The 24,840-nt window shown below is 37.7% G+C and overlaps 1 protein-coding gene across 3 annotated transcripts; it reads left to right on the forward strand.

The window, feature by feature from the left end:
* The first annotated feature begins 425 nt into the window (after positions 1-425).
* LOC117408424 (ubiquilin-1-like) lies at positions 426-24,497 on the forward strand. 3 transcript variants are annotated; one of them, XM_058996064.1, is made up of 12 exons: positions 925-1,059; positions 2,958-3,060; positions 3,334-3,485; positions 3,615-3,721; positions 4,687-4,949; positions 10,263-10,421; positions 14,125-14,335; positions 14,515-14,657; positions 20,794-20,877; positions 21,594-21,709; positions 22,052-22,208; positions 23,479-24,497. In XM_058996064.1, exons 3-12 carry the CDS (start codon positions 3,451-3,453, stop codon positions 23,629-23,631), a joined length of 1,428 nt encoding a protein of 475 aa, XP_058852047.1. In that variant the 5' UTR covers positions 925-1,059; positions 2,958-3,060; positions 3,334-3,450; the 3' UTR covers positions 23,632-24,497. The 3 variants fall into 3 exon arrangements, with proteins under 3 accessions (XP_058852042.1, XP_033869292.2, XP_058852047.1); XM_058996059.1 differs by lacking the exon at positions 2,958-3,060 and having other exon boundaries at positions 426-1,059; positions 14,518-14,657; XM_034013401.3 differs by lacking the exon at positions 2,958-3,060 and having other exon boundaries at positions 433-1,059.
* Positions 24,498-24,840: the final 343 nt, after the last annotated feature.

Here is a 24,840-nt window from a genome sequence, read left to right on the forward strand (position 1 = left end):
GAAACCCAGCTTTTCTCTATTTTGTTAACATTAAAGTTCCAAACACCAGCAAGGGTGATTTTCCTGGTATTGCATTTAACTTTCAACACACAGGCCTTAAATGGTTCATATCTCCTCAAAAGTCTTCAAACCACATTGGTTCTGGATAGCCCATTACCAATTTCAATAAAACTTGTGTTTACATTTACCGAAATCTACTACATTGTCATGGCAATATCAATTGCTAAAATGCCCTTATTCCGTTTTTTGAAGAGGAAAAAAAAAACAAAAAAAACTTAGGTCACATTCAAACAATATTTTTTATAAGTGGGCTACTTTTTTTAGACTGCTAAAAAATGCCTGAGTAGAAAATATTTTGTCCAAATATGATGTGTATGCTAGCTCGTATTTAATATAACTGCATTCAATGTATTAACTTAGGTAGTAGCCACCACTCCAATTGCCAGCTACTGCACAGTTAAGGGCAATGAGCATATTAAGAAACTTAAATTGAGTAAAATGTATTACTCACTCCAGTCGCAGTTGGAAAACTGAATTAGAGCATGCGCAGTAGAGTACCTCCTCAGAGTCGACACACCCCTTTGCCTTCCCCTTTCTAGCAACTTCCCTGGAATATCTACGTCACTTTTCTGTAGGTAAACAGCCTTTGTTAAACGAGAGCTGATTTGTTCCTAAACATTTTTTTTTAAATACTTTACAAAACGGCACCGCCTTGATTTATCGAATTTTATAAAACTGACAAGTTCTTAATAAACGCATTGCTGTTGCCTTGCGCTTTTTTATTTTACCCATGATGCCCGAGACCAGGTTGTAAATGGGGAAGCAGTAAATTGAAGTTATTAGTTTCGCAGACATTGAGATTATAATAGCTTTCTTTCAATTACTGACGATTTTGTGAATATCTGATACCAAACGGGAGCATAAGTACAAACTGGGAGTATGGCGGAGAGTGGGGAGACCCCGGGACCTTCCTCTGATGCCAAAATCATCAAAGTGACAGTGAAAACTCCCAAAGAAAAAGAGGAGTTTGACGTGCCTGAAAACAGCACCATCAAGCAGGTCAGTTTCTTTACTTCTCATCATTAATCATTAAATAAAGAAGCGTTGGCAGTGACATTAGCTTAAGGCTGGCATCTTGCACTTAGAACTGTCACTCAGAAGTGAGAATAGAAATGTCAGGATAAGGTGTTGTTATTCAGCACATTGATTAGGTCATCCGGTCTCTCCACCCTCGACTAGTAGTAAAAATACAAATTCTTGAATATTTTTTTATATAACGACAAATCAACTACTTTTAATTGTGGTGTCTATTGTGTATGCACTAGCTGTCCTCTTGCAAGCTGTTACTGCTGTTGAAACTTCACTGATGATTAGTGTTCCGCGTTTTCGATTTTTATCTTTAAAAAACTTTTAACGGGAATTTTTCGATGTTTATTTTACATATATTAAAATAGGGACAGAATCGGTAAAAATAGTTTTTAATTGAAACATTGGCAAAACTCTGAGTATACACTTTACATGTGGAATATGATGCGTAGCAGTTCTGGTTTCTGATTAGGTAATGTCCCTGGCATGTAAGCACAACCTGCTGTCAGTCACCGACAAACCTCTGCAATAAACAGTGGCTGTCTAGCAAAACACAGCGCTCTGACAAACTCTAACACAGTCATTCTGCGCTCTCTTTTTATTAAGCGTGTGTAAAAGCCTCATAAATGGATGGCTTGTCTCTGTTCACTTTCTTGTTTTAGTTTAATGGGTCGCTTGTTTTCCAGTATGTTCCTTTTTATGCAGCAGTATTTGCAGCGCTATGCATCCTCTGCCACATCTGACCCACTTCTGCTATTTTTGCTTTTTGTATACTTCGAAACATTCATTTTCTTTTGAATATTCATAAACTGATTTACGTTTTCTCACCACTCCTCATCCACTAAAAATATTATATTTTCGTGTAAGTATTTCAGTTCAGTTTTTGATCAAGCTAGTAGTTACTACGCCCAGCAATTGCCACAATAACCAGACTTTGATTGGCCAACATAATCAGGTGATAGTGTGTTTGTGAAGTGACCGAGAAGCACGTTTGAATGTTATTTGATCCTCTGACATGTAAACGTCTGCTATATCCTAGGATACAGTGTAGGGCTGCTTATTACAATGTCGGAGTCTAAATAAAACAACATAGAAAATAGTACCCTGGATAATATTGAGTAATAGACAACAATCGGGTATGAATCAGTAAAAACTGACGTCCAGTTTATAAAAAAAAAAAAAAAAAATACCGTATTTTTTAGTTAAAATAAGGAATAAACCGAAAACGCAGAACACCACTGGTGTACCGAATTCGGCCCCGCCTCACAGACTGCACTATCGAGTTTTCAATATCAATAACGGTGCACACCTTGCTGTATATATTGGATGTTGCATCAGACCCACATACTGTAATTACAAAATTTATGGTTCTGATTAGTAGTACAGCATAGAAGACCTTTTACATTTTGTAATCTCGAACACTGGAAAATACATCACTATATCTCACTAATCACCATTTGTGAAACCAAAAAGCTGTAGAACTGATGTTAATCTACCAGCATTCCTCATCAGTATTGTTGTCAAATGCATAATATACACGATCCTCTTAAATTTGTTCTGGTTTCAAAAACTTAATGTTGGACAAAGTAAAATCAAATTGATGATAAATAATGGGATTTGTTATTTGCTGTAGGTGGATATATTGGAAATAACATATTGCCAAGGCAGCTAATTCTAGCAATAATTATGACCATTTACATTTACAATATTTAAATAAACCAAATTACGCCTAAAGGGAATGTAGAAAAATTGGCCTTTTCAAACACCTTGTGCTGAATTTTCAATGTGATGTTATGGAAACAACTCCGAGAAAATCAAATGACATTTACGTTGACCTGATGACTGACAAATTGTGGTCATGTGACTTTCAGGTTCCCGGATAATAAAGAGCTTACACTGTCATATATTGACTTTCTACTTGGAACAGAAGTGCCACTGTATTGTAAAAGCATCTTATCTAGGTGGCGATTTAAGGTAGGGACTTCATACTAGCAGTGTTGTAAAAACTGTTAGGTCAGCATGTTAGTGATATTGACCTCTGACGTATGGCTGCCAAATTGAGGCCTTTGACTTTGAGATACTGTGTATTTACAGTTGGTACACAGCTGTGTTGCCCAATAAAAATGTTTTTTACTTACACATTGATACAGAGCTCTGTCATATACTGTGTCTGTTTTACTTTATGATTACAAACTATTTCATCAGAGGTGCCATTCCCCCCATTTATGCTTCTTGGTTCTCTTTCAGTTCAAAGAAGACATTTCCAAGCGCTTCAAGACACAGATTGATCAGCTTGTGTTGATATTTGCTGGTAAAATCTTGAAAGACCAAGATTCTCTTAGCCAGCATGCAATCCATGATGGGATGACTGTTCATCTGGTCATAAAAACACAAAAGAGGTAAAGATGAGCAAGCCTAACATAAAAAAGCACACTCAAATCGGAACAAAAAACGATATACTGTAGAGGGGAGGCGGGGAAGGGAATTTAAACCGTGGCAGTGTTTACATCTGAATTTCTGTTTTTAAGGTCACAGGACCATGCTGCTCAGTCATCCAGCAGCTCAACTACCAGTAATGCGACTGCCTCCACAGAGTCCCACAGCACATCTACATCCAGCAGCCTCTTAGGTCTGGGTAAGGATCTCTACTGCTCTGTACCCATCATTTCAGGCATTTTAAAGCTACTTTTATTCCCAGCAGCACTTATGATAATTTTTCAGTAACAGTACTATGGTTAACATGTGATCATGACTCATCTTCAGCAGTCAACATTGAGATGCACACATATTTTTCAATGTTATGCAAAATGTACCTCTCATTTTTATCTGTGATGTAATTATCCTGCAATAAAATGTTATCAATCTCCTACTAGCAGTCAAAATCTGATATCTCTGAGGCCAGTTTTGTTAGTAAATCTGTGCTGGTATCTCTTTCAACAGCTCATAAACCATTTGAGATGCAGAGTTATTATTTTCATGGCTTAACAAATCAGACTGCAAAGGTGATCCTTGACTGCGCTTAACAAAAGAAACATTTTAAATATCCCTAGTTGTGTGAAGTTGCACTATACAGTAGATAACAGTTATTAAGAATTACATCAGTGCTATTTAGATAGCAAACGGGGGGGCGGGGGGGGGGGGGGTCAACCAATTAAAAGATTTTCATGCTCACCTTATTATAGGGTGCCTCTCTTAATGTTAACCCTGGCTTGTAAAAGGTAGTCTTAAAGATTATAGCCTTTCAGGGATCTTGTTACTCCCAAGATCTGTATCAGAGTTGTTATTTCCCATGGAAGGATTCATATCCCAGATGACAGTGATACTGTATAGTGGAGACGCTTGTTTGTATATACTGTATGTACTTCAAACTTACATTTGTAATCTAGTAAACCGTTCATCCAATTGGGATAAAACTTGGCTAAGGGCATTCTATAGTAAAATTTCTTAGACGTATCAAAATCTTACAACATGTACTGTGGATGTAGGTCATAGTGATCTTTTCATGATACTGATGGCATTTATATTGTATAATTGTCATGGTAGGGCATACGTACACTCGTGGCATACTTGTAAGCTGTGATTATGCTTCTGTTATTTCAGGTGGCCTTGGAGGGCTGGCAAGTCTAAGCGGCTTTGGAATGAACTCGTCAAACTTCTCAGAGTTACAGACCCAGATGCAGCAGCAGCTTATGTCGAATCCTGAAATGATGGCCCAGATAATGGAAAACCCCTTCGTACAAAGCATGCTGTCCAATCCGGATCTGATGAGGCAGTTAATCGTGGCAAACCCCCAGATGCAGCAATTGATTCAGCGAAATCCCGAGATTAGTCACATGCTCAATAATCCAGATATAATGAGACAAGTAAGTATAAGCACTCGCACTGCACCAGCAAATAACCGTTCTGTAGCATAAAGATTTGTGAGCAAGCCAAGTACACATACGTGTCATTACTTTGTTAATGCAGTTGTAGCGTCAACCAGAAATGCACTTACAGTACTTAATTTACAGTACCAATCATTCAAAAGAGGATTGAATTAAATAAACAAACAAAAAGTGTCCCAAGTATAAAATGCTAATTGTTGTTATGTCTTTACTAAATTATGGATTTAATTGTAAACGATAAATAAACTACCCACCCCAAATACATACATACGTACATACATAAGCCTGTGTTTATCCCATTATAAAAAAAGTTGCCCTTGCACACAGAAGGTTTCTAACTCAACCTTCTAGGCTGTGCAGGTGGTATGGAGGGAACAAATTGTGCACACCCGCAATTCCTGTCTGTGTTGTAATTTGAACTTGATTAGTTATCAGGATTTCTCTGCTTATCAAAACTTCTGTAGAGTACTGTGCTTTCAGGCAGTACCAGATAGAACTGATCATTTCACTTTCAGACAGTTAAAATCAGAATACCTTATTCTAGGCAAGCTGATTATCACGTGCAGGCCCCATGATAGCATGCATATAAAAGAAATGGTTATAAAATACATGTTTTTTTTTTTTTTTTCTTTAACCATTAGTAAGGTTAGTACAGAATGCATGTTAATGTTTTTATATATATATATATATATACAGTACTGTGCAAAAGTTTTAGGCAGGTGTGAAAAAATGCTGTAAAGTAAGAATGCTTTCAAAAATAGACATGTTAATAGTTTATATTTATCAATTAACAAAATGCAAAGTGAGTGAACAGAAGAAAAATCTACATCAAATCAATATTTGGTGTGACCACCCTTTGCCTTCAAAACAGCATCAATTCTTCTAGGTACACTTGCACACAGTTTTTGAAGGAACTCGGCAGGTAGGTTGGCCCAAACATCTTGGAGAACTAACCACAGTTCTTCTGTGGATTTAGGCAGCCTCAGTTGCTTCTCTCTCTTCATGTAATCCCAGACAGACTCGATGATGTTGAGATCAGGGCTCCGTGGGGGCCATACCATCACTTCCAGGACTCCTTGTTCTTCTTTACGCTGAAGATAGTTCTTAATGAATTTCGCTGTATGTTTGGGGTCGTTGTCATGCTGCAGAATAAATTTGGGGCCTGATGGTATTGCATGATGGATAAGTATCTGCCTGTACTTCTCAGCATTGAGGAGACCATTAATTCTGACCAAATCCCCAACTCCATTTGCAGAAATGCAGCCCCAAATTTGCAAGGAACCTCCACCATGCTTCACTGTTGCCTGCAGACACTCATTCGTGTACCGCTCTCCAGCCCTTCGGTGAACAAACTGCCTTCTGCTACAGCCAAATATTTCAAATTTTGACTCATCAGTCCAGAGCACCTGCTGCCATTTTTCTGCACCCCAGTTCCTGTGTTTTCGTGCATAGTTGAGTCGCTTGGCCTTGTTTCCACGTCGGAAGTATGTCTTTTTTGGCCGCAAGTCTTCCATGAAGGCCACTTCTGACCAGACTTCTCCGGACAGTAGATGGGTGTACCAGGGTCCCACTGTTTTCTGCCAATTCTGAGCTGATGGCACTGCTGGACATCTTCCGATTGCGAAGGGAAGTAAGCATGATGTGTCTTTCATCTGCTGCAGTAAGTTTCCTTGGCCGACCACTGAGTCTACGGTCCTCAACGTTGCCCGTTTCTTTGTGCTTCTTCAAAAGAGCTTGGACAGCACATCTGGAAACCCCTGTCTGCCTTGAAATTTCTGCCTGGGAGAGACCTTGCTGATGCAGTATAAATACCTTGTGTCTTGTTGCTGTGCTCAGTCTTGCCATGGTGTATGACTTTTGACAGTAAACTGTCTTCAGCAACCTCACCTTGTTAGCTGAGTTTGGCTGTTCCTCACCCAGTTTTATTCCTCCTACACAGCTGTTTCTGTTTCAGTTAATGATTGTGTTTCAACCTACATATTGAATTGATGATCATTAGCACCTGTTTGGTATAATTGTTTAATCACACACCTGACTATATGCCTACAAAATCCCTGACTTTGTGCAAGTGTACCTAGAAGAATTGATGCTGTTTTGAAGGCAAAGGGTTGTCACACCAAATATGGATTTGATTTAGATTTTTCTTCTGTTCACTCACTTTGCATTTAGTTAATTGATAAATATAATCTATTAACATGTCTATTTTTGAAAGCATTCTTACTTTACAGCATTTTTTCACACCTGCCTAAAACTTTTGCACAGTACTGTGTATATATATATATATATATATATATATATATATATATATATACAGTGCCTTGCAAAAGTATTCAGATCCCTGACCAATTCTCTCATATTACTGAATTACAAATGGTTAGGGACCTACCTAATTCGCGATTTCGCGGAAATCGTGAAATTGAGGGGTCACCGCGAAATTCACCTCTTAGGGGCCAATGCATACAAACAAGTACGGAGAGGAAAAAAAAAGAAACCTTGTTTACTACTGCACAATGCAAGTGACGTATCTTCCATCTGTAGATAGCCCATTTTTATTCCTTCGCCGTCCCGTGTGCACTGCACTTAAGCAAAAAACAAACAAAAAATGTCCACAAGTAACATTTACAAAATAAATTCTCCAAAGCAGTTAATGTTCTTGTTTACTATTCAAATGACAAAGTTTTAATCAGCCTATCAGTGTGTCTTTACTGCTTTTATGTGATATGTACTGTACAGGAGTGGGCGGGACAAAGTTGGTTCTGCATTGTTTTGATTTAGGTTGCTAAAATCTAGTTTTCAGCATTGGAGGTAAAATAGTAGAAATGGACGACAAAGAAAGCAAACTATTTTTCGGCTGATGATCGTTTCAAGATATTTTCCAAATAAACTACATGCAGACTGAGGTAATTTGTTTTCCATATTTTAATGTGTATTTGGAGAAAATACGATCGATCGCTATTTAGCTTCAGAATCACACATTAAACAAAAGGCTACTACAGAGGCTACTGAACAGAACGTAAAATAAACAGCTTTCAGAAACCAAACTGGAAAGTCAGCCGAGACAAAAAGTATTCCTGTCTGCAAGTTAAATCAGTACTAAAGCGATCCAGCACAGCCACCTCGCTTCAACCTGCTGTTACAGTTGGAATTTTAGACCCGAATAGCCACGTCTTCTTTGTTTTGACTCGGTACTAATAAAATAAATTATTGGATGGGACAAATAACATGACAACGAACGTGCTGCATACATTGCCTTTATTAAAGTATGCCAGATGCCCTTGTGTAACCGAGTTTTTGGGCTGTTTCTAATCGATTTCCACATCTGTATAACTTGGCAAAGCTTTGCCTGAACTTCCAACGAATTCAGTGGATGCAGACGTGCAGTCTCAATGTATGGGCAAGTCAACTGCAGGGGGATGCTGCATGCTTGCCTTTAACAAATGCCAGCACTCTGTTTTAGTAAGGAAGCAAGTACCACTATTTTTAGGCTTTATAGTGTTCTGAAATACTGTCTACTTGGGTTTATTTAATGTTTAAACAGGTCCGCGAAATGTCCGCGAAATCCTAATTTTATTCCGCAACATACCCGTGAAAAATACGTAAATTTACCGCGATTTAAGTAGACCCCTACAAATGGTACATTGAAATTTCGTTCTGTTTGATATTTTATTTTAAAACACTGAAACTCAAAATCAATTGTTGTAAGGTGACATTGGTTTTATGTTGGGAAATATTTTTAAGAAAAATAAAAAACTGAAATATCTTGCTTGCATAAGTATTCAACCCCCACACATTAATATTTGGTAAAGCCACCTTTCGCTGCAATAACAGCTTTAAGTCTTTTGGGGTAAGTATGTACCAGCTTTGCACACAGTGTCGGAGTGTTATTTTGGCCCATTCTTCTTGGCAGATTTGCTCCAGGTTGTTCAGGTTGGTTGGACGACGCTTTTTCAAATAGTGCCACAGATTCTCAATGGGATTGAGATCAGGACTTTGACTGGGTCACTGTAGGACATTCACCTTTTTGTTCTTGAGCCACTCCAATGTTGCTTTGGCCTTGTGCTTGGGATCATTGTCCTGCTGAAAGGTGAATTTCCTCCCAAGCTTCAGTTTTTTAGCGGACTGAAGCAGGTTCTCTTGCAGTATTTCCCTGTGTTTTGATCCATCCATTCTTCCTTCAATTTTAACAAGATGCCCAGTCCCTGCTGATGAGAAGCATCCCCACAGCATGATGCTGCCACCACCATACTTCACTGTAGGGATGGTGTGTCTTGAGGCATGGGCAGTGTTAGGTTTGCACCACACATGTCGCTTTGAGTTTTGGCCAAAAAGCTCTATCTTGGTCTCATCTGACCACAAAACATTTTCCCACATCGCAGCTGGGTCACTCTCATGCTTTCTGGCAAACTCCAGATGTGCTTTCAGATGGTACTTTTTGAGTAACGGCTTCTTTCTTGCCACCCTCCCATACAGGCCAGTGTTATGCAGAGCTCTTGATATGGTTGACTGGTGCACCATTACTCCACTCCCAGCCACTGAACTCTGTATCGCCTTCAAAGTGATTGTTGGCCTCTCTGTGGCTTCTCTCACAAGTCTCCTTGTTTGAGCGCTGAGTTTTGAGGGACGGCCTTTTCTTGGCAGTGCCTGGGTGGTGTGATGCAGCTTCCACTTCCTGATTATTGATCCAACTGTGCTCACTGGGATATCCAAACACTTAGATATTATTTTGTACCCTTTCCCTAATCTATGCATTTGTATTACTTTATCTCTGACTTCTGTAGAATGCTCTTTGGTCTTCATTTTCCTTCAGATTCACAGCTTGACCAATGATCCTTCAACAGTGGGGTTTTTATCCAGAAAATGTGACAGCAACTTTAATGGTTCACAGGTGGAGGCCAATGGTAAGGTAATTGTGTCCTCGTTAGGGCAGTTTCTTTCATTGGTGTAAACTGGGAGCTTCCACAACACAGGGGTTGAATACTTATGCAAGCAAGATATTTCAGTTTTTTTTATTTTTCTTAAATATTTCCCAACATAAAACCAATGTCACCTTACAATAATTGATTTTGAGTTTCAGTGTTTTAAAATAAAATATCAAACAGAACGAAATTTCAATGTACCATTTGTAATTCAGTAATATGAGAGAATTGGTCAGGGGTCTGAATACTTTTGCAAGGCACTGTATTTATAATTGTACACATTTAAATACATAGTTCCAATTGTCCAGCATATGCTATGTGCTTTACATGACTGGGTAGTATTTGGTAAAAGGTGAACATATTATTCTGTCTGTAGACATTGGAGCTTGCCAGAAACCCAGCTATGATGCAAGAGATGATGAGAAATCAGGACAGAGCTCTGAGCAACCTTGAAAGTATTCCAGGAGGCTACAATGCATTAAGGCGGATGTATACTGATATTCAAGAGCCAATGTTAAATGCTGCTCAAGAACAGGTGAGAGGCTAATAACCAATGGCCTTCTAAGTTTTCATACAACAACTGTGGTTATGTGCCTTTCATGACAAACCAAGCTCTCTACAATAAAAATGCTATCAATTTATTAAAATACATGATATACAAAAAGTAAGGTTGTTAAAGTCCAGGGCTTGTAACCAGAAGGTAACCGGTTCAAATCCTACCTCTGCCACTGATTGACTCACTGTGTGACCCTGAGCAAGTCACTTAACCTCCTTGTGCTCCATCCTGCGGATGAGATGTTAAATCAATGTCCTATTGTAAGTGACTCTGCATATAATGCACAGTTCACAGCCTACCTCTATAAAGCGCTTTGTGGTGGTGGTCCACTATGAAAGGCGCTATATAAAATTAAGATATATATATAAGGCTCGTACCTTGTGTTTATATAATTTATACAATTTCAATTTGCATTATATATATATATATATATAGTTAGCTCAAAGAACCAGCTGCCCAACGTTTCGATGTGTTGTACATATCTTTCTCAAGGGAGCCTGTGTTTGAATCAAAACATTGGAGGTATTTATAGTTTTTTGACGGCATGACAACTACTTGTTATTGTTTATATTCAAATCCATGATTTATTCTTACATGATGTAATGGGGTTCTGTATATTGTGACATAATTTTTTCTTCTATCTTTAAGTCTGTATTAATTGCAACTAACATTACTTTATATAAACTTATATTTATATTATCATGCAATGCTGGCTCTGAGGATCAGCCTTGATTTGACCTCCCCAGCGTATCAGCATGCACAACTTTTGAATGAATTTTGTTTATTTATTTATTTATTTATTTATTTATTTATTTATTTAAATGTTATATATTTATTGGAGTTAATTAGTTCATTATTTTCGGTTGAGTCCCGCTTGCATAATCGTGTTCAGTCTATTTATCAATTTACTTTCTTTTATTCTTCTATATGTTGCATTGTCTAATTTTAGCTGTTCTAATACTGCAAACTTTACATCATTTGGTGTAAGTGCTGTACTATTGGTTCATTCTTGTTTTTTTTTTTGTTTTGTTTTTTTTATAATGAATGAAAGGTGGTTCTGAATTATTTTATATAAAGTTGTTCCAGTCTCTCCAACATATTTTATTTCATCACATTTTTCACAGGCTATTCCATAAACAACATTGCTATTTTTACAGTAGTAGTTTTTAGTGGATATGTGTTGTTTTTATGTTTAATTATATTTTTTAACTTTTGTCCATGTATTTACACACTTTATATGTACTAGTGCAAGTATTTGTAGAACCTATTTTGTCAATTATTATTTGTTTTACTGTGAACTAAAATATCACCTAAATTCGCTTTTCTCTTGAATGGTACAACTGGGGCCTTAAATACTTTTTTTCAATTTTTTGAATTATGTAGAATCCGTACGTGTTTCCAAACTATCTTAGAAATATTGGGCAAAAGTTTAGAGTAAGTCATTACTAATGGGACTATTTTGACCTTTTTAGCTCTATTTTTATAATGTAGTAGATCATCTCTTATTAGTTTATCCACTTTTCTTAACTCTGTCTCTAAAATTCTTTCTTTGTATACTCTTTTTTTAAGATTTGTTTTTAATACATTTCTTTGTTTTACATAGTCACTTTCTTTTGAGCATATTCTTCGTATTTTTATTCCTAGACCCTTTAGGATTGCCCTTTTAGTGTGGATTGGATGTGCAGAGGACATGTGTAAATACTGGTGCATGTCAGTAGGTTTACAGAAGAGGTCAGTCTCAGTTGAACCACCTTCAGGTTTTACTATGGTATCTAAAAATTATATTTCTTTTCTTGTCCATCGAAGGGCCACCTTAATATTACTGTGTATTTCATTTGCCATTTTATGAAACTGGAAAAGGGATTCTTCTCCATGTGTCCAAACCCCAAAAATATAATCTACAAACCGAATGTATTCTAAAGGTTCTCTCTCAGATTTTCTAAGTAATTGTTCTTCCCATTTCCCCATGTATGTACTGGCAAAATGCATTCCTAATTTAGATCCTATTGCTGTACCAACATTTTGTTAGTAATTCTTACAACAAATGTAAAATAACTGTTTTCTAAAACTACATTGATCATGTTCAGCACCTCTGCTGTTGGTATTGATTTATCTAGTCTATTATCTAGTGCTTTTTGACAAGCTTCTAAAGTTTCTTTACGAGGGACATTTGGGTACAAGGATTCTACATCCATGCAAAATAAAACGGTATTCTCTGGAAGGCTGTGCTTTAGTGTTTCAAGTCTTTTTAAAAATGGTGATGTATCCTTAACATAGCTTGGTAATTTCTCAACATATGACCTAAGTTGTTTTTCTGCGATTTCAGCTATTAGGTGTTGGACTATCAATCGTGCTGACTATCATTTGCATAGGGTGATTTTCTTTGTGCATTTTAGGATTTCCTCTTGTTAGACCTGTTCTTGCATTATGTGGCTGCATGTATTATTTTAATTCTTTTGATACAATTCCTTAACTTCTTTTACCGATTTATTGATCTTATTGCTTTTAACGTCTTCATATGTATCCGTATTATTTAATTCACATTCTACAGATTTCATATAGTCATCTGTATCGCTATTCCCGAACCTTTATCTGCTGGTCTTACACTTATATCATCATCATCATTTAACAACTCAGTCATATTGTATCTAATTTAGTTTAGTCTAAAAACTACATATTTTAGGTCAAACTTGTTATGTTTATTTTTTGTAAAGTGTTGAACTTTACAAAAAAAAGTTCAACACTTTACTTTATATAATAATACATATCACTTATATTTGAGCCACAGAACGCTCCCCTAGTCCATCTTCCAACATACCGATTGCACGAAGGTGCTGCTCTCTTGACAGATGTGGCATATTTGTTTTTTTTCTGTGATTTTCTTTATTGCTTTTGTTCAAGCTTGCAATTCAACAGCTGCAATCCCTCCACGTCCAGTGTCCAATCAACTGTCTCACTAATTAGGTGGTTAAGTGCATATGCTTCAGTCACAGTCACTCAAGCTTGTCATGGTCAAGGATAAGAACATAAGAATATAAGAAAGTTTACAAACGAGAGGAGGCCATTCGGCCCATCTTGCTCGTTTGGTTGGTAGTAGCTTATTGATCCCAGGATCTCAACAAGCAGCTTCTTGAAGGATCCCAGGGTGTCGGCTTCATCGAGTGATTAAAAAGAAACCAAAAACATTTCGTCCATGTCCATCATTTATATACCTTATTTTTTATTGAAATCAGTGTGTTCTAATAGTGATAAGTTTCTTTTGATGCTCGATATAGAAAGAAATGAGTGTAGTGACCATGGCATCAAAAGCCTGTAAGTACCTCTACTGTTTGTTTTCAAAAACACTTTCCCTTGACAAAGGTATGTAAAATGTTGAAGTTGGCTGAAGTGGGATAACAAAAATGTATCCCACGCTAGATCTAGCTTTTTTTGTTCTGTTTATTTTCCTGTAATCAATGTGTTCTCAATCGTCATCCATTACTGTTTGGCATATTTTCCTGTTGGGAAAGTCTTAGAGCAAGGCTGAGTAAGGGGGAAGTTCCATAATGATATTGATATTAAAATAAATATCACTAGTGGTCTCTGCTGGTAATTTCTTTAAGGTTGTTTTAGGGTTGCAAAGGGAAAACAGGAAGTGACTTGTGAAATTTGTTATGAATAATTTTTTTTTTTTCTTTTTAAGTTTGGTGGCAATCCCTTTGCTTCTTTGGTGAACAATCTAGCTGCTGGTGGCAGTCAGCCGTCACGTACAGAGAATAGAGACCCATTACCGAACCCCTGGGCACCTCCTGCAGCAAGCTCGCAGACCACCCCCTCCTCCACAAGCAGTAGTGCCTCCACTGCCACTGCTGCCCCCAGCCCAGCACAAGGCCCTAGCCTGCCAAACCTGGGAGGTAAGGTGCATAAGAACTACTTCTTCATATTGACAAAACATGTCCAGTTCTCTTTAAGTACATCAGATGAGGGTAGCTTATCTGTTTATGAAAAACAACTGCTGCACCTTAACTTTGACCCGTTGCCTACAGTAAGATGACTGCTATATTTGTGTTTAAATTACATTTCTTTATTTCAGCAGGGATGTTTAGCACACCTGGAATGCAGAGCCTTTTGCAGCAGATAACAGAAAACCCACAGCTAATGCAAAACATGTTGTCTGCCCCATACATGAGAAGCATGATGAATTCACTCAGCCACAACCCAGATCTAGCTGCACAGGTATGTGGGGAAAATGTGTGTGTGTGTGTGTGTGTGTGTGTGTGTGTGTGTGTGTGTGTGTGTGTGTATTTAAAAACTAATCTAATTCTGTGTTTTAGTCAAGAGCTAATAGTTCTAATTTTCACTGTAGTACATGTTTCACTCTACTGTATTTTCCCCAAATTCCATATGGAAAAAAAAAACTTGTTACATCCACAACTACATTGGAATGCTGGCATGTGTTTTGGAATTTAATTGCAAACCTATTGGTTTGCTGGCAAATGTAATTGTATTACAACTCTGTTGGTTTGCAGGCATATGCATCGGTTTATTTACAACACTATTGGTTTGTTATATGTATTGATTTATGTACAGCTGTATTGTTTAGCTGGTGTATGTAATGGTATCAATTACAATTTTACTGATTTCTTGTGCATTCACCTGTTTGCTGACGCATGCATTGGGCTGAGTGAAAATGGTTTTTGAAAGAACTTAAAAGCAGGCATGATTTAGACAGCCCCAGGTCCTTCAGTTATTAAACACAATATACAGTGCAGTCCGTTTATAAGAATCACTGATATAAGAATCATCCGCATATAGTGATCAAAACCAATGGGACCAAATCATTCCTATACCAACCAATGTAAAATAATCAGCTTATAAGAATCATCTTGGGGCAAACTCACTACATGTAATATGGTTCTGTATCAAGTGCAATGACGTGTACAGCCAATAAGCTGTTTTTGAATTTGATTTGATCACATCTCACGTGACTGGGCACGTACGCAGCGTGGATAGTGCAATGATGCAGGAAACACTGCCTTGTTTGTAATCGGACAGTGATAATGCCACTGCATTGTGCAGGTATGCTTTTTTGTGTTCTCTGTAAGTAAAAATATGTTTCAATAAAGTGAATACACATTAATTGAATACATGCTAAGTATAGCAATGTTATTGTGTGATATGCATGTAGAGGGAGGGGGATTGTGGCAGTGGTAGTCCTGACAGTAAAATACTGTACTGTAATGTTATTTTAATTCAAAGCCCATTACATGTAACACCGCACGGCAGTTAAACTGGGCACCCTCACTAGACGATCGCTTCTCAAGTATGTATACTGTAGTAAAATAGGACTCTGCAGCCTTGAGTAAACATAATCGTGATCATAAGAAGTTGCTTACCCACGAGGACTTGTTTTGATGCATTGTCCATAGTGATTGAGCACCACTGATATTTGTATTGTATGCTGTATTTAAACTGCTGATGCACGGAGGCGCTTTTGCTAATTGTAATATGACATGGCCGAGGGCAGTGTAACTATAAATGATCAGGCTGGAGTCTTGATTTGCAGTTTAAAACCGGTGTTGGTTTTATTTTTATTACAGTGCGGTGGGGAAACAACCACTAATAAAACAAACAAACAAACAAAATAAACCTAGCTGTCAGTTGGCACACTAACTAAACATGTGGTCCCTGTGCCTACATGCTGGAACTAATGACATCTAGTGGTCAACCCATTACACTGCAGGGAACAAAACTTTCATATTCAAACTAACATACAGATTCTGCACTACAGTAATCACATGGATGTCAAGTCTCAAGGTTTACCCATGAAACTTTTTCACAATTTTGAGAGTCTCACCGCCGTGCATTAGATTCTCACGTTTGCATAAGTTTGTTATTGTTTGTGAGGCTGTGAAACCCTTTATACATGATACAGTGGTAAATCCAATACAACTGTCCAAGCGTATTATTTCATTTTTTATGGGGGGGGGGGGGGGGTCACCATGAAGAGGTGTACATTAGCAATCTATATTTCTGTAGCTGCTCAAACTGACGGTTTGTCTGCGCGAGCCTTCTATGTTTCTGTACACAACACATCATTACTCTGAGAGAGTCGAAGTAGAGGCTGTCAGACTGTCACTGTCTCGCTCACGCAGAAATTATCACATAAAAGAGAAATGGACATCAATGGGAATGTAATTATTAAATTCGGAAAATATAATGTTTTTATGATGCCAGTGTCAGTGGTTAAAGACAATACAAAGAAAGACGCCGTATGGTAAGAAATAACAGAACAATTGGAAATTGATGGTATGTCTATCTCTCTTTATTTCACCTTAATTTTAGTCAATGACGGGGAGAGACACACACTGGTTTCGTATTTCTGTAAAATGACGCTTCTTTGTTTTAAGAATGATGATCAATAATAATAATCACATTCACACACTAACTGAAGATGTTATAAAAACTGAAAATCAATAAAAAAAGTATATTAAACTAATTTTCTCAGTATTTACAAAGAAATATGGGGGAAGGGTTTAGGTTGGCCAGGGTGTCCTCGGCTCACTGCGCACCGGCGACCCCTGTAGTCTGGCTGGGCGCCTGCGGGATTGCCAGAGCTGCGTTGTCCTCCGACGCTGTAGCTCTAAGGTGGCTGCATGGTGGGCCTGCAGCGTGTAAAAGAAGCGGTCGGCTGACCGCACACGCCTCGGAGGACAGCGTGTGTTCGTCTTCACCCTCCTGAGTCAGCACGGGTGGTAGCGGTGAGCTGAGCCTAAAAATAATTGGCTATTCCAAATTGGGGAGAAAATAATAAAAACACCTAGCGACTACTAAATTTAGTTTACTTTTTAGAAGCATTTCAAGACAAACTTTCCCTGGCAAAAAAAGTTTTTTGTTTTTTTTTCTTTCGATTTTTAGTGTTGCTAACCTAGCTTGCAAATTGTTTTTACATTTAAACACTATATTAAAAAAATATACTTTTATTTTGTTAGATTTGAACAGAAGTGGTATTAGTTATTTATTGGACATGCACAGTCCATCGATTTGTGAAACTGTTAAAATATGGAGTTTGTCAAATATGTTTATAATGATAGAAATGAAATGCATATATATGAGATTGTTTGTACAATATTTAATTATTATTTTAAAATAAAATACAGACTGTAAATCTCATTGCAATGAGTTTATGTACTCATTCATTTAAGTATTTATTTTTCAGTGAGAGTAGTGCAGGGAAAGAATGTTGCTCCCCCAAAAAGTCATCAGGGTATGAAATCAGGATCACCTGCTGCAGCAGTGTTCATGTTAGCCATCATGAGACAAGATGATAGATGAGGAAAAATAGCTGTAAAATGTTGTACACTGTTAAAAAAAAAAAAAAAAAAAAAAAAAAAGTATATAATAGAAATAAACAAAAGAAAAAATATATTTCATCTTTGCAAAATTTGATGGAGACGACTTTAAAAAATATTGTATGCATTTTGGTAGCAAAACAGTACAAAATGCAGAGAAACTTGACAGGTTATACACAAGCCCTTTAAACATCTGGGGTTCAGCAGGTACAAAACTGAAAGAAAATCAAGAAAAATCAGAATTCCACAAAGCAGCAGCAATAGTTGGCAATGATTTCAGATTTGTGATGAAACAATAAAACACCTGTACATCAGGGGTTGGATTCAGCTTATAGAGAAAGAGTGGAAACAAACAGGCAGAAGCTGTTTTTATATTTGAATAACTCCCAAGTATATACTTTTAGTATGTTAAATTTACCAGCAAATGTGTTCCAAACTGCACTGAAAGGAACATTTCCTTAAAGTATGTTATACATTTGTTGAGCTGAGGTGGGTCACAGGGAACCTTTTGTGTATCTTGAAGAATTTAGTGAACCTGTCAAGCTACAAGGCTAGATCCACCCCTGTTAATCACCAATTGATTGATTGTGTTCACTGTTAAATAAAACCCAAATCCTACAAGTTATATTCTACTTTTTGTGTGTGTTTTGTGCGACGGGGAGGGGGACGATATATATATATAAATATAATTCAGCTGCATAAGTCTTCTTTAGGTGGGCCTCTGCAGGGTCTTTAGACAAACCTCCAACCGGAGGGGCTCGCACCAGGGCTGCAATGGTAGAATCCACCAGCGGGAATTCTGCTAAACCCAGGGCCCCCGCGCCTTCCAAGGAAGCCGGCAGGGCTGCTTGTTTTGAGACACTTGGCGCTGAGGCCGGTCAGTGCCAAGAAGACTGTACCTCTTCCAGAAAATCCGGAAACACCGGGAAGTGCTGGGGGGTTGAAGCCTGCACCTATATGAAAACAGAGTGGCGCTGTTCAGACACTGCCTTCCAGGGAACCTGGAGGAACTTGCACCCAAACTGAGCTTGAGGGAGGGGTAGCACCAGTCTCTGAGGTAACCTCAGAGCTGGGGCCCATCTCCTGGGTCAGTTCTTGGACCTCTGTCTCTTCCTGTGGGAAGGAGTCACCATCCCAGGAAGCCGTGATTGAGATCGCATCCTGTTCCTCCTCACTCATTGCTGAAGTACCGAGGCTCTGGGGCACGAAGGGCGCGAGGCACCAAGGCACAGAGTGTTTAAGCACTGAGGGAACCCAAGCACTGAGGCACCGAGGCACCGATGCACCGAGGGCACTGATGCAGGGAGCGTCTAAGCACCGAGGGCGCCAAAGCAGCGAGGCTCTGGAGTACCGAGGGCACGGAAGCACCTAGGGCACCGATGCAGGGAGCGTTTAAGCACCGAGGACGCAAGCACTGGGGGTACTGGGCTGGTTTTCTAGTCTGGACCGCGTATAGTCACACACCCGAAGCAGCGTGTAGTTTACAGCGGAGTGGAGCACCGCCTTCCGACAATTAGAAGTAGAAAAGGAAAGAGACTTTTTTTTTTTTTTTTTTTAATCAAGATCCAGTGCACCATGGTGGGTGGGTCGATGTATCTGTGGAGTCTAGTGTGAAGCAGTGAAAGAAAACACACACACAGCAGAAGCTGAAGGGGTAGGGTTTGTTTGTTTGTTTGTTTGTTTGTTTATTTATTTATTTATTTATTTATTTATTTATTTATTTATTTATTTTATTTTATTTATTTGGCTCGCGCACACCGTCGACTCAACAGTGGGCACGCCAGAGCTGGCTCCCGGTGAAGGAAACACGCCTCTCTTTTTTCTCTTTTTTTTTTTTTTTTTTTTATAGCTGCAAATAGCAGATGAAGACACACAAAACAGCAATGCTGTAGGGTTAAGAAGCAGACTACAGTCGCCAGGTGATGTAGGCTGTTGAAAATATTTTTTTATTTTTTTTTAAATAGAACGCATTTGCGCAGCGTTTATAACTGTCTTCAGAAGCTGAGTTTCTGATTCCAGGGAAGTGGCAAGCCGACTTCCAGCAATAAAATTGCTCTTTCACACAGACTCAATCACAGCAACTGAAGAGGTCAGTTTATACCTACCTTACCTGAATGTGAGAAGCAGAAGAGAACGTGATCTCCGCGGAGTGACTACTTATCCCTCGGTAGGCGGGACCGAGGACATCAGTCCGCGGAGGGGCCTATCGGCAGCTCTGACATAAAATGCTCAGTAAATACCTGACCTGTGGCAGGCATATCCCAAAAGTATTATTGTTGGTCGTTTTTGAATTGAAAGGGGACTGCATCCCTCTTCTCTGAATGGATGGTTTAATAGAGATCCCTGCTATCATTGGTTGTTTCAAGTGCCCATTAAGGGAATGTTTTATATTATGAACTGGAGTGGTTCCACCTATCGCTCTCCATTTTTTTTATAAAAACTTGAAGCAGCCAATGATAGCGCTAACAGGGAGGGACAGAGCCCGGAGACCCTGCATCTCCAGGAAATCCAGAGGTTAGGCAGGTATGGCTCACCTTGCAAGAGTGAGCACCCTCCCTGTCTTTATGAAAAATGCTTTCCTGTTAAATGTACTGACGATACGCCTTTGCGTCTTAAAAACAATATGGAAGTCCACATTTTTCTTTATTGGTTTGCATGGGTACCTGCATGCCAGTTATATAAACCCCTGCTTATAAGGCATAAAATGACCAGCCAAAATAGTGGGCATAAAACCGATAAATAAACCGGTACATAACTCAATATATATTCCAGCAAACCAATGGAGGTAATAAAATTCCAATACGTTTGCCAGCATTCTAATATATTTGTGGATATAATGAGTGACTTGTTTTCTGAATGGTGCTTGATAAATACTAATAATATTATTTTGATTGTAATGTATTTTTCATGTTAACACAACTGATTTGATTGATAGTTTCCAATTCTTGTGTGAAATACTTAAAGCAAACACTTAAACTGATTCCTTTTCCACTCAACATTTGGTGTATGCTGTTTTACAGATGATGTTGAACAACCCTCTTTTTAGTGGAAATCCTCAGTTACAAGAACAGATGAGACAGCAACTACCAGTCTTCCTTCAGCAGGTAGACAAGGCAAAGATAAAACAGAAAATATACAGAATGTGTTTGTGGCATTGTGTGGTGAACAGCTCATACAAAAAATACACAGGTTATTTATGTACACTGTGCTGTAAATAGAGTAAACTGTCTCCAGATCATTTCTGATATTGAAAATACTGTGTTTAAAAATCTGGATGATTTAGCTTTGCCTAGGATATTACAGAGGAGAATTTGTACTAGTAATGCCAAATACTTCACATTGGTCTGTGCCAGAACCATAAAAACAGTCATTTTGGAATGTTAAGTTGACTGTAAACTTCACACTGAGTGAAATGCCAGATCAATAACTTTTTTTTACCATTGGACTTGAAAATAGGGCAACGACAGAATTGTGCAAATAAACTATAAAATGTCTGCATTTGTTAGCAACAGTGCCATCTAGCTGTCATTGTTGGTTAATGTGAGATGAAAAGAAACCAGTTGGATTTAGCACATTATGCTGTATAACTCTTCGTAGTCAGTATCTGCCAATTACAGTTTTAGCAACATTATCCAGTGCATGTCAGAAACACTCGCAATCAGGATTGTAAGAGCAGAGGAGGGATTATTGTTGAGTTAGTTAATTTAGCCTGTGGTCCGTTTCAACCTTCCTAATCATAATCAAAAAGACAAAAACTTGTCAACAAATCTTGGATTTCTTTTGGGGTACAAAGCCTACTGCAACTTCTTTTTGTTTTCAGATGCAAAATCCAGAAACCTTGTCAGCCATGTCGAATCCCAGAGCAATGCAAGCACTATTACAAATTCAGCAGGGCTTGCAGACATTGGCAGCAGAAGCACCTGGCTTTATACCAGGGTAAGACTCTTTCCATCTTTGGTGGTAGAGGGGACGAGACAAGGATAGGTAGTATTGTATTCAACCAAGGAACACGATTTCCATGCACTTCATTTTTTTTTTTTTTTAGAAAATATATTTAAATTACTAAAGACTGTAAAACAGTGATCTCAAAACAGTGTATTGTATACAGTTTAATAATTTTAATGTACATCTTCTTTAAGTGGTAACATAGGTAGTCTATCTATTTTTTATTATCATGTATTTTTGTAAAACAATATAGATATGCCTGATATGGTTAATTTTCACTTGTGTGTGTGTATATAAAAAAATCTAAAATGATTTGTGTGTCATTTCCCTCAGTTTTGGGCAAGGTAATGTGGGAGGTGTTGGTGGTGTTGGAGGCACAGGGAGTACCCCTTCCACGGGGTCTGATACCAGTTCTCAAGGAAGTGGAGAGACAGGGCAGCAGCAATTTGTACAGCAAATGTTACAAGCACTCGCTGGTGCAAATCCACAGGTAACAGATCTAAACCTAATCATGTTGGGCAAGACCATTCACATTTCAGCAACCCAACTGATAACAATGCCGTTTAACTGCCACTTAGATGATTTGCACTTACTTGTTTACCTTTTATCACAATAATCTAAAGAACTTTACAGGAGGTACATAAAAAAATAAAAAAATAAACTCAGCACATATTTTCACAGCATACGGAAATGCAGTTGGGGCAATTAAATGTATCTAAGAAATATAACTAATGGTAACAAACTAGGTTCAGATATTTCTCCTAGTTTTAGAATGTCTGGAAACAAATGTACATCTTCAGTTATCCAATACGGGTAATGTAAGTTAATTAACAAAGTGTGTGTTTCGATGGATTGTATAATATTTTATGGATCTGTTAGGGCCTTTTCAAACTGGGTACGCTTGTAAATGTACAAGTACAGTACACTTACCAAGTGTACTCGGCTCTTTCCAGAGAAAACGTACTCTGATCATATCTCGTTCACACTGGATGTGTACTGACAGCATTTCCCTTTCACACTACACATCGGCAAGAGTACTGACAAAAAAACACATAATCTCAATTAAGTGCATGCTGGTAAGTCCAAATGTTTACAACCATGAAGAATATCCTGTTTTTTGTTTTTTTGTTTTTGTTTTTTTGTGTGTGTGTGTTTTAATGCTGTGGTATTTGACACATTTTGTGGACAAAAACTTTAGCTTTTTGTGAGCATTGTCAAGCAGCTTTTGTATAAGACTATCCATGTTTTTATATATATATATATATATATATATATATATATATATATATATATATATATATATATATATATATATATATATATATATATACAAAACTGTTTTATTTTTATCATTTTTTAAATGTATTTATGAATCTATTTTTACCAGAGTGCTTCATCAACTCCAAGCCTGGAATATTTACCGCTCATGGATTTACATAGTAACAGCTTCTGGGAGATTGACCCTGTTTGGTACACTTGGTAGTTCGATACATTCACAACCGTATCTTTCACACTTAAGTAAAAATAAGCAACCTGTACTGAGTACAGAGACAACTGTACCGAGAGCACCTCCCTCAGGTGGTCTCAGTACGGTTCATTTTACCCAGTGTGAATGGGCCCTTAGTCTCTCTCAGTATTTTATAAATAGAATTAGTTGATTCTGACAAATGACAAACATAAAAAGTAGATTTTTATGTGTGAAATTGGAGCCTATACTTTGGGCAGTAAATAAGATTTTTTTTTTCTTCCATCGATAACAGATGCAGAGCCCTGAAGTGAGATTTCAGCAGCAACTAGAACAGCTCAGTGCAATGGGATTTCTTAACCGTGAAGCCAATCTGCAAGCTCTTATAGCAACAGGAGGCGATGTCAACGCAGCCATTGAGAGGCTACTGGGCTCTCAACCATCATAGCATTATTTCTGAAAGCTCCAAATAAAAAATATAATTTATTTTTTTATATAATTGTTGCTTTATTTCACTTGACCCTTGAGACTTGGATTTAAAGTGAAGTGCCGTAATATGAGCAGTGGGAATCCATGCTTTGCAATCAAACTGTTGCATGTATCCAAAACAAAACAAAATGAAGACTATCCAAAACACATTTATTGTGTCAGTCAGGCTCTGCTTTTACAGTTGTGTCCTATTAATATTTGCTTTTTTATAGTCTTCAGTAGTAATTTATATTCAGTACAAAGTATACAAAAAAGCAAAATTAAAATTGTTCAGATCTGCAATTTGTGGTATATTGCTTGTTATTTTTGCTAAGATTGCCTTAAACTTGAATTGCCAGAATCATTTGAATGGTTTGTTAAAATAAATGTCTTGAACAGTGTTTCTGAAAAAAAAATCACGATTCAAATGAAAACCACAGCAACAAAAAGTTGCTTTTGCAGCACAGAGCAGTTGACTTGTAAATGTTTAATTTCCCCATACAGTATATCAACTATCTTTGAGGTGGCACAGTATTTTTAAAAAATATACAGTAATTTATTGTCCTTGATTGGAAATGGTAAATTCTTGTGTAACCTCAAAGAGCACTGTATGCTCAAATAATGTGTGTTTGTGTGTTTGACGCCTAATGCTGCTTGCGTTCTGCCAGTATATCATGAAATGCATTAAAATTTGCAATGGAAGACGTTCAAGTGTCACTTGTGATATTAATCACATTACTTTGTAAAACTGCCTTGTAAAAAGAATATACTGTATATCTATTCAGTTTTTATCAAGTTAATTTCTCCAGTGCACAGATAATTAAACAAAATATGTGTTAAACATCATTGGTGTTTCATTTTTATAAGTTGGCAACGCTTTTCAATTAAGTATCAGGTCATGTGACTTGGTTTCCAGTTGATAAAATCTTGATAAAGCTTCAAAATACTGGCTTCATACTTCGTACACAACTGTACTCTTTGATTCTCCCTGTCAATTTTCTATTCAGGATATCGTTTAGGTTTTTGTTGTAAAAACATTACATTTTGAGATAATGTGTTAATGTTTGACACAGCTGTATCCTTGATTCTCGTTGTTAATGCAAGTTCCATATCAATGATTAAGGCATAACATAACAGTTGGTAATCTGGTACATTCTATGAGTCTCAATTTCCGTTCTGTGGAAATGAA

Source organism: Acipenser ruthenus, chromosome 2 (genome assembly GCF_902713425.1).
Source record: "Acipenser ruthenus chromosome 2, fAciRut3.2 maternal haplotype, whole genome shotgun sequence".
NCBI classification, from domain to species: Eukaryota; Metazoa; Chordata; class Actinopteri; order Acipenseriformes; family Acipenseridae; genus Acipenser; species Acipenser ruthenus.

What these genes read in the sequence shown, in the direction of transcription:
- LOC117408424 (XM_034013401.3), top strand. Translation starts at nt 940, where the DNA reads ATGGCGGAGAGTGGGGAGACCCCGGGACCTTCCTCTGATGCCAAAATC. An exon ending in TACCAGTCTTCCTTCAGCAG is followed by an intron (nt 20,878 to 21,593) that starts GTAGACAAGGCA and finishes TTTTGTTTTCAG; the next exon opens with ATGCAAAATCCAGAAACCTT. An exon ending in TCGCTGGTGCAAATCCACAG is followed by an intron (nt 22,209 to 23,478) that starts GTAACAGATCTA and finishes CATCGATAACAG; the next exon opens with ATGCAGAGCCCTGAAGTGAG.